The sequence below is a fragment of the Peromyscus maniculatus genome, chromosome 14, assembly GCF_049852395.1.
Source record: "Peromyscus maniculatus bairdii isolate BWxNUB_F1_BW_parent chromosome 14, HU_Pman_BW_mat_3.1, whole genome shotgun sequence".
Taxonomy (NCBI): Eukaryota; Metazoa; Chordata; class Mammalia; order Rodentia; family Cricetidae; genus Peromyscus; species Peromyscus maniculatus.
In genome coordinates this window covers 83,570,970-83,584,302 of record NC_134865.1, presented here as the reverse complement: position 1 = coordinate 83,584,302, position 13,333 = coordinate 83,570,970, and the positions used below count along the sequence as shown (strand labels likewise).

The window sequence follows — 13,333 nt, the reverse complement described above, 5'->3', positions numbered from 1 at the left end:
CGTGGATGCTGCTGGGGGCTGCAGCGGTGGTCCTTGGAGAATCCAGGGCGAGGTCCTACATCACTAAATCTTTTCTTCAAAGCTAACACCTCCCCTTACAGCTGGAATGAACTTGACCCCGGCTCGTCTCTCACTGCTTTCCGGCCTGTCCCGGCAGACCTCCTCCCGAGCCTTGTTTTCACCCCCAAGTCTCCACCTTTTCCCTACAGCCTGACTCTCCCCAGCTCCCAGCTGCCCACTTTTGTCCAGGTCTGTGCTAGGGGCTCCTCAAGTCTGGGATCTCTGCCACACTCTTCTCTCTTAGCCGGTCCCCCATAAATCCACAGCTGGAGTTGCCCCCTCGATCCTTCCGGAGGCACCTCCACCGGCAGGCACGCTGTTGCATTTAGCTCTCAACAATTTTCTTACTTGGTGTTGGTGTGGGCCTCTGAAAACAGGAGGCAGCCAGGATAGGAGCCCTTCAGTGTGGACCCTGGTGGATGAACTTTGCTTCCAGTGGCAGAGATGGGATCAGGCAGTGACCTCTCCCCGTGTGTCAGCGTTCTGGAGCCTGCTGGCCTGAGGTACAGAGCCTCTGTCCCAAAGCCCAGTGACTCACTTCCCCTCTCTGGGGCAAATCCTGCTTCTTGTGAGATTTTCCTGGAGAAATGACTGATGTAGAACTCAAGTGGCAGCTTGAGTTGGTGACGAGGTGGGCCTGATCCTCGCCAAGAGCCAGGAACCACCGGGGTCACCAGGCACTGTCATCCTCCACTCGGTAACCCGGCACTTTGGGTACTCTGTGTGATCATCTGACCCGGTTTGGTCTCCCCTTATCTTCAGCCAAGGGATCTCGTCTCGTCCTAGCAGGAAGGTCCCAGGTAAGGTAGGAATGTTTGGGCCCCAGTTCCCGGGCTCTGTGAAGGAGACTCAAACCAGCGCAAGGCTGGCGTCCTGTCCTCCCACTTTGTGGTGGGAGTCATCCCATCTCCATCCCATGGAATTCTCCAGAAACGCGTGTGCTCTCTCCTCTCTCCTCTCTCTCCTCTCTCTGTCTCTCTGTCTCTCTGTCTCTCTGTCTCTCTCTCTCTCTCTCTCTCTCTCTCTCTCTCTCTCTCTCTCTCTCTCTCTCTCTCACACACACACACACACACACACACACACCCTCTATAGGGGAGACACCAACTCCTCACCACCTAGAATCCTTCCTGAACTTTGTGGGGTGAGTTTGTCATGCCCTCTTTTTTCCCTAGAGACTCAGCTCTGCCTCCAATCCTAGGTCAGAACTGGGGTGCAGAGGCAGCGGCCACCACGCCCTTCCAGTTGTACATAACCCAGGAGCCTCTTGTTGGAGTTCAAGCATGCAGTTAACCCAGTGGCGGCCCACGTTTCACCTTTCCGCCTGCCCTCCATAGTCCCCATCCTCAGGGTGACCAGCTGCCAGCTTATAGGCAAAAAGACAGGAGGGGTGGAGGCCAGGACTGTGACTATGAACCAGAACCAGAGAAGAGAAGGTTTGCAGACAACAGGAGGTTGAAGAGGCAGCTAGAGCTACCCCAGCCCCTCCCCCAACGTCACAATTCTCCAAATAAACCACTCCACAGCCACTTTTGAAATCAGTTTTATATCAAGCTATAAAAAAAAAATCACCCTAAATTCTGTCCTGGGCACACGCATACAAAATCAATACTATAAATATATTATTAAAAACATTAATGTCATCAAACAAGCTAACATCTACAAAACTATGAAGGCCTTTGTGCATTGCTCATGCTGGCCAGTTCCTGGCCAGTTTTGTAAGGCAAGTACCTGGGAGAGGGGGTAAACCTGGAGGATGAGCCTCAAATCCCAGCCTTGAACCATGAGGAATAATCAAGGCTGGGTCAGTGCTAAGAAGGGCTTTCACAGCTAGAAAGGAGCAGGGTCTGTGGAGTAGCAGGCACATGATGGGAAATTGAGTTCCTGTTTTCCAGTTGTAGACCCTATGGGACCAACTGGTCCCCAGAGCCAATGACTACTGGGTGATGTGTCAAACAGGAATTAAATTTGCAGTTGGAATCAAGGCTGCTAATAAGTCTCCAGGCAGATTCAGTGCAATCACCAGGGTCCTAAATCACAGTGGGACCAGAAGCAGTAGACACTGGGGGAGGGGGGCAGGAAGGACCTAGAGGCCATCCCTGGCTCTGAAGGTACAGGGGCCTCAGACAAGAGATGTGGGTAGCATGTAAAAACTGGGGAAGCCCAGGAAATGATTTTTCCCTGGGGCCTCTAGGAGCAATGGGCCCCGACCACACCTAGATTCCAAGCCTGGGTCACAGTTCACAATTTGCAGAACTGTAAGAAAAGTTGTGGTTGAAACCCACTCGGTGGATGTGAGGAAACATGGTACAACACCAACAGGAAGCTGATCAAGCACTTGGCGGACCCCTGAGTTCCTGCCCAGGCTTCAGAGGGTGGGCCTGCGGAGGGGCTTATTCCTACATGGGGGAAGGTGTGGCCTGAGAGAACCCAGGCGGCCTTGGGCTTTACCCACACAGGGGCAGCCTACGGGAGTGAAGGGGTGGGTCCTCCAGGCCGAGTGGGACCAGGAGCTGCTTGCAGGGTCAAGGGCCACTGTGGAAGTGGTTCTGATGCCACGCTGCCACAGCATCTCACAAGGCTCCCTCCAGGCCCCAGACACAAAGATGACCTTTTCCTTCTTCGTTTTCAGCTCTATCTCATGGCAGCCCACCGGCTGAAGGAATCGGGATGTGGCTTCGTCACTGGCGCTAGGGAGCTCGAGGGGGGCTACTCAGAGCCGCCTGAGGGGGCGCCATTAGGAGACAGACTGTAATGTAGAAGGTAGGGGGCACTCCACCCAAGATGAACCATCATTTATGAGAAAATTCTTGCGTGCTCACAGGGCGACGGCCCACAGTGGGTTCTGGCCCCCACTGGACAGCGGTCTGTCCAATCCTGGCTGCCAGGTCTTGTTCCAGAGCCAAGGCTGGGAGAAACGGCAGCAGAATGTGGGAGGCTGGTGATGGGTCACGGTGCCAGTGCCACTGAGCATCCCCAACCGGGGTGGTGCCCGACGTTCGTTGCGTGCTCATCAGCACATCAGACATTTGGAAAAGTTAACCAACTTTTATAAGTGAAAATAGGGGCCTGGAAGGCTCCTGCACCCCTGTGTTGATGTCCAGTATATTCCGGATGCTCCTGACTTCACTGCTGAGGAGATTTCCCTTGATGGCCAGGATGGCGTTCAGGTGGCCTTTGCTGGCAAAGGAGAGCATCCTGTCAGCCCCACTGGTCACAAACACCCCTGCTCACAGCCCTTGTTGGCTGCCCTGACTCCAGGCGCTGCCACAGAACCTGCAGCCAGCTGCTCTGCCCAGTAGGCAGCCCTGTCCTCTGTCTCCTCCCCTCTCCAGCCTGTCAGACCTTCGTACTGACTGTTGCCTGAGAATGTCTCTCCTCGTATCCTTGAGGTGGCCGACTCCTTCCCACCTCAAGTTTCGGCTAAATGTCACCTCCCTAAATGGCTTTGCCCTCTCTGATCAGGCCCCCCTGTAATTCAAGACGATTACTATAACTTGGAATTTTCTCTTTCTGCCTGGTTACCTCATCATGGTTAGCCCTCACCAGGCTGTAAGCTACAGCAAGAGGTCTGAGACCCAGCTTGCCCTGTACTTCACTGTATCCCAGAACACAGAGCAGCACAGAGTCCAGCGTCTAGAATGCTGATGAATGACTGTTGGTGCGATCCCAGCAGAGAAGGACAAGTGATGGGGTCAGTGGACAGAGGGGTCGATGAGAAAGCAAGAAGGATGGATGGGTATCTGTGCGGGAAGGTAGGGGGTGGTTGGGTGTATGACAGGTGGTTGAGTAGGTAAACAGAAAGATGGACAGGTAACTGGAAGGATGGACAGACGGATCAATGGAAGACTGGAGAGGTGGTTAAGCATAGGGACGGATGGATAACTACGCGGGAAAGTGGGTAGATAGGTAGACGGGTATCTATGTGGATGGACAGAGTGCTGAGTACAGAGACTGATGGATGGGCTAGTAGATAGGCAAATGGGGGCTTGAATGTATACGGGTCAATATACACAGATAGATGGTTGAATAGGTGGGGTGAGTCAGCCACACGCTGGACTAGGCTAAGCTACGGAAACCCCAGTCAAGACTGATTCAAAGTTTCATATCAGGGGACACAGCCTATAAAGGAACACTGTCCATGGTTCGCCAGGTCCTCAGGTAGGTCCAGGAACGGGAGGTGCAAAACATAAGCACATGCCCCCAAGTCACCCCCAGACTGAGCATCAGACATTATGATCCCACCTTGGTGGAGCCTTAGCAGTTGAGTGGGTCATGAGGGGATTCTAGTCCCAGCATGTTCAGAGCACAGTGGGACCTGGCAGGGACACACCAGCTCCTCAGTTCCCGAGGGCCTCTAGTGCTCACCTGAAGTCAGGGTACAAGGTGGCATATGTGGCCACTTCAATCTTAATGGCATTGGAATCTTGCAGGTGAATGATCTCAGCGAGCCTAGGGAGGGCCTGGTTCAGCCAGGTTGCGTTGGAGCCCTGGAGGCAGAGGGAAGGTTGGAGGATGTTATCCCTTTCCCCCAGGCTTGGAGAGGCTGCAGGGCTTGTTCAGGGCTCTCAGGGTGGGGTGGGGTGCGCTCACATTCTGAGTGCAGAAATGCTGAATGACGTCGGCATTGGCGAGGATGTGCCTCGCCAGCTGCTGCTGCTGCTCCTCGGTCTTGAGGACCACGCGCCGTTTGCTGAGCCGGATGATGTACTCCTTCACCAGGTGCAGGTGCACGGCCCCCATCAGCTCCTAGGCAGGCAGAAGGAGACATCCACTGACGCCTACCCATAGGAGGCTCATCTCCTCCCCCCGGCTAAAGCTTCCAAGGCAAAAGCCCAGGAATACGTAGAGGCAAAAGTGTGAGCATGGGTGCCTGCCTTCCCCGTGTGCATGTGAAAACACACGTGTAAACACATGTGGGTGCGAGGTATAAGCACTGCTGGTTAGCGGGGGCGTCCAGACAGCGCCAATGCCCAGGCCCACTCCTGAGCTCCCTCACCTCCTGAAAACAGTCCTTCAGTTCCGAGAACTCAGGCAGCCTGATGCCCACAGTAGCGATGATTTCCTCCAGGGTCTCAACTGGCGTCGCCCAGCGGGTCTGTGTGAACTTCTTGAACAGTGGCTGGGACAGGCGAGAGGCAGGATGTCTGGTCACGCCCAGAAAGGAAGGGCAGCCAGGCACAGACACCCTCACATAGACACTCATGACCAGTAGGGTCCCAAGGGCTTTCCAGGAGCTGGCTAACTTCGGGTTCCAGCCCTCAGACCGGAAGCAGAGGTAGTCTGTGTGTACCCTTCTTCCAAGGTCACGCAGCTGTGGCTCAGGAGAGCCAGGACAGCCTGTCTGCATCCCTGCGGTCTTTTCCACTGCCTCCCTCTTAAATAAATACATTCCTGCATAAACAAGCCCTGTGCCAGGTCATCCAGGGTCACCCCATGGGCTTTCCATACCCACTGGCTGCCCTTTGTACCTCCAGTCCCGAAGTTGAGCAGGGAGCCTCTCCTCTGCTTTCTAAGGGGCCCCCAGGAGATAGAATCCAGCTCTCAAAGGTCCTGAGCCCCAGGAACTTGGGGCAGGAATGGCAGGGGTGGGTGGGAGTGGGGGGTGAATCTTCTCCGGATGTTCCTAGCTCTGTGGTCCTTCCAGGCCAAGGTAAAGCCGGGATGTGGGGTGGGTCAGCTGGAGAGCACCTCAGGTCCCCACTTGGACATCCCCAGCAACACTGCACCTCCCCATCTGTGCCTCCCACAGCCTGAGGCAGGGGCTTCTACTCCTCCTCTCTCTGATCCTCCCCCCTGTGCCGGGCTTCAGGATGCGCCCTATAATGTGGTTCCTGATACCTTCAGGTCTGAAAACAGGCTCTGGAGCAGGGTGTCGAAGCCATGAGCCTTAAGATCTTTCAAGGGATCCAGCATGTGGTTCAGGGTATCTTGAGGTATCTGCCACTTCTGCTCCACAGATGTCCTGGAGAGTGAACGAAAGCAGGTCCCGCCAGCCTGCCCAGCCTCCAGCACGGGGCAGCGGTCCTTGGACTGGTCTTCCTGAATTAGGTCTTTGCTCTGGGACCCTCAGCAGGTCCCCCACTCCCTGTGGGATCCCGACCAAGTCTTCCATGGACGCCCCACACCCCAGGCTCCTCCCTCCTGCCTCTGGCGGGTCTCCAGCTCTCCAGCTCGGCTTGGTGCGTCTTCTGCTTCACAATGTATTATAAAGCTAAACTAGTAGATCAATTGCATCCTGCTGACTCCTTCAGCACCCCACCCCGGAGCTGTGGCTGCTACAGCCCTGCTGTTTCCTCACCGCCTTGTGACCCTTAATTCCCCTTCTGTGCCCCACCCCCCCACCCCCCCACCCCCGTCTGCCCTCCTCCCATCGGGCACATCTGCCCAATCCTCTCACCGGAAGGACAGGCAGTTGTTGATGTTGGCGATGATGTTGGCCCTGTAATTTGTCAGCAGTTTGCTCTTCTCTAGGAATTCATCAAAGGTGCGCTGGTAGCTGGCAAGACAGAGGGGCATCTTCAGGACCAGCTCAAACACTGGGACCACAGACGCCACTCCCTCTCAGTCTGCGGGTGGTTGATCTCCCCAAGATCCAGGGAGGGGCCATAAGCTCCTAAACATTGCATTACAAGCTGCAAAAGCGGAGGCCAGAGGGACAGAGCCCTCTGTTTGGGCTCCAGAGAAGGTGCAACCTGACTCTGGGGTCCACTTTCTTTCCCCAGGCCCCTCCTCTTCCTCAGTCCCCCTCTGTAACTGGGAGGCCAAAGGGTGTTACAGTCTGATGGTGGATGGTGTTTTCAGAATTGGGGGAGGAAACCAAGTTAATTCTGAGGATGTCGTGGGAAGGGGCAGCAGGGCCTCCATTCCTCATGGTGCATCTTCTTTTAAGCTACAAACTGCTCTGCTAGGGAGCTTTGATGATGGTGACGTCAGAAGTACTGATTCCTGTAGAGGTCACCCTACCCGAGGCTCTTGGTGCTCTGGGTTGGGGCAGGGGCCGAGGCCCCTGGGCTGTAGTTGACAAGGGCAGGGCAGGACTGACTTAGATTGAATCCCCCCACCCTAAGGTGATGGGGACCCTGTGTGCTGTAGACACACCCACCTCCTCAGCAGTGCAGCCAGCTCCACCAGTAGCAACTGTCTTATCTGTACCCCCACTTCTGGAGTGATGTTCTCGGCCTTGTCCTGGCCTTGTAAGACGATCTGCAGGGAGCATCGGGTAAGCACAGCACGTGGCCCCTCCAGACGGGGGCAGGGGCAGAGCATGGGAGAGAGGTGCATGCTAGAACATGGGGACCATCAGAGGTGAGCTGTGGCTGCCCCTGTTCACCATGGGCCTGAGGGGGCGGTTAGAGGTACCTGGATGATGTCGATTGCCAGCTCACTGTGGTAGTGGCCATCCAGGCTCTGGGGAGCCACATCCCGGGCCCAGCGCTGAGACTCTAGCTCTAAGGCTCGGGTCATCAGTAACTTCACATTGGTCTAGGGGAAAAGACACAGGTCTTGGTAGCACTAAACCTGTCACCAAGCTCATGCGGAAGTGTCTGTCACATCCTGTGTCCTGACGGGGCTCTTCCCTTCTGTCTCCACGCTGCCCTCCCAGGCCCCGCCCCCAGCATTTGGACTCACCACCTCATTGGACAGGAACACCGCCTCCAGCAACCTGATCTGCTTCGGGGGCAGGAGGCTCCCAAGCCTGATACCCTGTAGCTCCTTTGCCAACTTAGGGCTGTTGAGAATATCACTGTGGGTGGAGAGACACTGGCGTGAAGAGAGCCCAAGCAGCACCCCAGCAGCACCCCAGCAGCTCAGTCCCCCGACTCTGCAGCCGCAGACACTGTTGCATCTTCTGCCCCGCCCCCTTCCCCAGGTCTGACCACGCTCGGTTTTGTTCAGGCTGGAGTCATCCTGCCTCTTCTTACCACCGCCACCACCACCACCTCCCCACTCCTCCAGCTCTAAACCAGTTCCCCAGACCTCTCCGCTGCCAGGCTTCCCCTTTTGCCCAGATAGCACACAGCTTCTGGCCCTGAAGCCAGCCCCTCCACTCCCACCAGACCAGCCTAGTGGCTGAACAGGAAAGGCTGCCCTGGAATGGCTGCCTTATAGAACTCTCTTGGTGCCTCAAGTGGCTGCAGAGTTCCCAGGGGACCTGCCCAGCCCTGGCACTGCCTAAGGCCTTTTGTTTGCCTAGAACATTAAGAATGGCCCACTCTGTGCCCTTCACCCAGTTTGGATGCATGTGAGTCAGACTTTGGTCCTCACAGGACAGGTCTCACTGTGCCTCCCTTGGACTCCATGTTCAGGCTAGCCTTAGTTTCCTGCTTTGTAGCTGCGCCCCAAGTCAGCAGACCCCTAAGTATCACAGGGGCAGGAAGGTGACCAGGCAGGGAGGGAGCATGAGTGCCTGGTATTTCCTGGTGAGTCAGGAGAAGCTAGCAGGAACCGGGTCAGGGCCCAGCTGTCCCTGGACGTCCCTGCCTGCTTTCCCTATGTCCCGCTGGCTCTTCACCTACCACCCCTCTGGTGTCCTTCTGGCCCTTCCACAGGAGGCTGGCTCAGCACTTCCCAAGATGCTCACATACTGCTCACACTGTCTATACGCCCGGCCTTCCCTCCTGTAGACTATCCACTCAGGTCTGAGGAATCCGTACAGATCCCTGGTCTCTAGTGCTGTGGACATTTCCACCCTGTAACACAAGTCACTCTCCCCCAGCTGGTGTGGATGACAGGCCCATTTGGGGATCCACGGAGTCTGAACCAATCAAAGGATGCTGAGGCTGGGCCCAGCTGAGTACCAATTGCCCACCTTTGGCATACTCCAGCCTCTCACCCGAGGGGCTCCAGAACTCAGTGGGCTACCAGGGTGATACTGTCTGACAGAGATTGCCCCATGAGGGGCACCTAGTGCCGCTCCACGCTTGCTAGCTCTCTTGCAAGGGGTTGTTATGACACAGCATCTCCGCTCAGCTCCCAGAACGTCACTCCCTACCATCAGCTCCCTACCACTTCTTCCTTGTGTGTTCTGTCCCCTCCCTGCCTGACTCAATACAGAAGACTCCCTGACTCCCCCAGACCTGGTGTCCTCTCAAGCCCTGTGCTCTGGCCTCCCCCGTGTCCAGCTGCGACTGTCACAGCCCCTCCTGCTCTGTTTCATCCCTGTTCAGATCGGAGACTTCCTTGGGAATGAATGACGAAGTCTCCTTTTCTGCGCCTCCCTCTCCCCAACTGCAGAATGGCAAAGGTCCAGGAAACTGAAGTACAAAGCCAAAATGTTGGGTGCAATTCCCAACTCTCTCCCTTCACCCCCCGACACTGTTTTCAGCTCAACAACGTCTGCCTCTGGAGTCTCAGCAACCCTTCCCGCAGAGGAGACCCATCCCATCCACTGGCATAGCTCACTTGGGGTAGAGGTTCAGCACCCAGAGCAGCAGGAAGTAGGTGTCCCTCTCACACAGCTCGAACTGCGCCAAGGTGCACAGTTGGGCTGCGAAGTGCGCGTGGTAGCTTTCGGCATAGGTGTGCACAACGTTGAACTCGGCAGGGAACAGCGGTTTCAGCCGCTCCACCACCGCCTCCAGGTCCTCCTTCATGGTGCAGCCCATGTGCAGGAACCTGGTCTCGGCCTCCGAGCGACCCTCGGGCACCACGGCTGGCTGCGCGTCCAGACGCTCCGCCGCCACCTCCGCCACACTGTCCCTCCACAGTTGCAGCCAGCGCCGGGGGCGCGTGGCCACCAGCACGGCCGCCACGGGTGCCCCGGCCGCCCGACGATCCTCAAGCTCCTGCTGTGACACCACGGCCAGCGCCTGGCGCAGCCTCTCGGGCGCCGCCTCCAGCGGCCGCCGCAGCACCGCGAGCACCTGGTCGCGCAGCAGCAAGTACAGCGCCTCCACCTTGCTCTGCTGGCGCACCAGCTCTTCGTTGCTCCTGCGGCTCGCCGCTGCCTCAGCCTCCAGCTCCCGCTCCAGTGCCAGCACCTGCCACGCGGCCTCCAGCCGCCCACTCTCCAGGGCCTCCTTGAGCTCCTCCACTGCAGTGCAGAAACCCGCCTTTAGGCCGACAAACCCACCGGGGACAAGAGGAGGCTCGGCTCCCAGGGAGGATGCCAATGCCCCAGACAAGACCCGAGCAGGGAACCCCATCTCCTAGACTAGTCACTCGCCTAGCTGTCTCCCCTGCCCACTGTCCTAGCTGAGTGGTTTATGAGCCCCTACCATACCCAAACCTGGACCAACTCTACCATGCTACTCCAGCCCCAGCTACGACCCCAGCCTACCTGTGGGCGGTGGACCATCTAGCTCCGGCCTGGACTTGGGCTGGACCTCAGGATCTGATAATCTGGGCTGGCCCTTTTTCTTCTTCTTCTTCCCTTTGGTGAAGACACTGAACATGTTGGCCAGTCCTTTGGACTTCTTCTTCTCCTTCTTTGCAGACTCTTCCTCCTCCCCATCCCGGGCCATCCCAGCCTCCTGGGATGGCATCAGGTCCTCGGAAGAAGCCTCTGACATGGAGGCCTCTGGTTCCGCCTCAGATGTGGAGCGTGGCTTTGGGGGGCTTCCAGGGAAGTCCAGGGTCCCCGGCACAGACTGTTGGCCAGGAAGCCCTTGGAAGAAGGTCACCATTTTCAGCATTGCCCTGGCTTAGGCCTGCGGGTGGGAAAACAGAGCCTGTGGAGAACAGTGTGAATGGTCCCCAGGCCTGAGCGCACAGCCAGCTCCCAGCCCTGACAATGCTCCATCAGGTTCACCTGGATGGCCACCAGAACCCCATCTCCTGGCCCTCAGCCTTTCTCCCTCCTTGGCCATGGGTGCTGCAGTGCCCACAGCTTGTCTCCCTAGGCAAGGAAGAGGCTGGAGGCCCGGACCTCCCAGACTGAGGGGACAGTCTCTGCACACGAGTAAAGCCTCCCTTGACGGCAGCTTCTTGGCGGGAACAACGGGGACATGAGAAGTGAGTGCCTTTCTAACTCCATCAGACTCTGGTGAGGAGACAGGACACAGGCTGCTATTCCTTGGGACAACAAGAACGGGTCTAAAAATTTCACAGCCACGCAGTGGTTACTCTTCCTACTGAGACCAGCCTCCGCCTCCCCCCTCTGCCTCCCTGCACAGTTCTTATCTAGCTTCTGGGTCACAGAAATATACCACAGGCAAAAACACAACTGTTGTCCTGGGACCACAGGAAGAAGAGAGCCTGTCCCCTATTGTTGGCTTAGGATTGGGGACCTCAGACCCCGAGCAAAGGACCCCAGGAAGCCTTTTACATGTCAGCAAGGCACAGGGATGCCCGGAGTCACAGCAACTTGAGTGTGGGACCCTCACTGCCTGGTTTCCACCTTACCCTGCTTGCTTCCAATGGGGTGACATGACCTTCACAAAAGCTTCTGTTTCTAGGCCCTTCCTGAGGGCCCATCCCATCTAGTCTCTCCCCAGCAAGGGTGTTATTTCGCTTAAAATAACCCTGTGGTCAATAGCTTGAGCCTGGAAGCCACAACATCTGACTCAAAGGACCAGCTTCTCAGTCCTCCACATGCCCTGTTGTATCTGGACTGTCCAAGCAAGGAGGAGCACCAGAGGAAGCCTGACTAGCCCAGAGGGAGAATCAGGCAGGAACCTCTGTGGTGATGGTGTGACCCATTACCAGGAGGTGACCCGCCCGCCCCATCCCCAAGAATACACACCCCAAGCTGTAGTTTCAGTTCACCGAAATGACATGGAGTGACCCTAAAATGACCCTAGATGACAAGTGGGAAGACCCGCCACCGCAGAGACGAAACTGAAGCAGCCGATGGGAGGGAGGGTCTCGCCCCAAGCCCAGCAGACTCTGCAGGCTCAGATGAGGCCACTTTCCCCTCGGCCTCCACCAGCTCGGCTGTCCAGCCCATTTCCTGAGGGCCTGGTCCCATAACTGGGGCATGGGTAGAGCACCCTGATTAGACAGGAAGCCTGGCCTCCTCCACCCCAGCTCTTATCATCCTCCCCAGGTACCCTCAACAGACAGACCCTTCTCCTCTTAACCTCACGAGGCCCGAGAATTCCACTCGGGGCCATGCAGTGTTTAGGGCCTGTGCCAACCTATCCTATTTGCGTGACAGACAACCGGAAAGGCTGGTCTGGCTGATGGAGCTACAGCCCCAACCTGAGTGTCTGGCCCCAGCTGCCCTTCAGAGTCAGAGGCTATTTGGTACCAGAGGGAGGACCAGCTGTGGGCTCAGAGACACCTCTCACCAGTGTTCGGACTAAACCCCCTTCCTCGGGAGGCCTCAGTTTTGCCATTTGTGAAATGGGGATGAGCCCTCCTACTCACAGTGCTGCTCAGGAGCTGTGGCAAGATCACAAGCCAGGAACTTGGCACCAGATGTGAGTCCCCTGTGTCCCTGTGACTGCAGGCTCCCCAGAGAGCAGGAGCGACGGGGTGATGTTTAAAGCGCCAGTCCCAGCTAGACCCACTGAGGCAGGAAGGGGCCTGCTCAGAAGCACGTGGAATGCCTGCAGCTGGTGTCACCTACCTTAATCCTAGATGCCCCTGGTCCACAGAGACTCTCTTGCAACCTACTGTCTCTTTCGTCGGGTGACAGGAGAGCGGTGCCCAGGCCCCACTGGAGACTACCGCGGCAGGGAATCCCGCGGGTGCTGGGACCTTCCTATCGTGAACCTGAGATTCCCTAGCTTTTGTCCCGGTCCCTACACCCCGCGTTTCTCCGGAGAGAGCCCTGTGCTGCCCGCAGGGAACCTGGTCCCTGGCTCGAGGCGTTCAGAGTAAAACCTCTACGTCCCTACCAGTGGGTGTGCTGGAGGTCAAGGGACCTCGGAATATCCCGCCCGCGTCTTCTTGGCCACTCAGGGCCATTCCATCGGGGAGTCCTGTCGGAGACTCGGGATCAGGACCAGAGGGGACGCTACACAGAGCGGCAGGGACGGGGGCACGCCGGTGGAGGTCACTTACTGTGTCCGGGACAGGACGCCTTAGTCCTGACCCTGGCGGGGCACAGCCTGAAATAGTCGCCGGCCCCTCCCGGGCTCCGCCTCCCCCACCAGCCGCAACCGCGGAAAATCCGCGGGCGGAGGCCAAGGACCAGTCCGATTCCAGAGCTGGGGGCGGGGCGGGGCCGGTAGAGAGGGAGGGGCGGGGTCGCTTCTCTGATCCCAACAGCCTGGAAAAAAGGTGGCAGAGCTAGCCAGAGTGTGGCCCGGGTGTGTGTGTGCGCGCGCGCGCGCGCGCGCAGGGAAGGGTATCACGGGGGCCACAAGTTCCGCTAGACGCGGGGCCA

General features: G+C 57.4%; 1 protein-coding gene across 2 annotated transcripts; it reads right to left on the bottom strand.

Annotated features, from left to right (window-relative positions):
* Window positions 1-1,584: 1,584 nt before the first annotated feature.
* On the bottom strand, window positions 1,585-13,333 carry Tnfaip2 (TNF alpha induced protein 2). Of its 2 annotated transcripts, none has more exons than XM_016006449.3 (12): window positions 13,009-13,333; window positions 10,340-10,709; window positions 9,463-10,093; window positions 7,690-7,804; window positions 7,420-7,542; window positions 7,163-7,263; window positions 6,458-6,556; window positions 5,899-6,022; window positions 5,057-5,179; window positions 4,651-4,806; window positions 4,426-4,547; window positions 1,585-3,237 (listed from the first exon to the last, which is right to left on the bottom strand). In XM_016006449.3, the coding sequence occupies exons 2-12, from the start codon at window positions 10,692-10,694 to the stop codon at window positions 3,096-3,098; spliced, it is 2,091 nt and encodes a 696-aa protein (XP_015861935.1). In that variant the 5' UTR covers window positions 10,695-10,709; window positions 13,009-13,333; the 3' UTR covers window positions 1,585-3,095. The 2 variants fall into 2 exon arrangements, with proteins under 2 accessions (XP_015861935.1, XP_006988026.1); XM_006987964.4 differs by having other exon boundaries at window positions 12,843-13,321.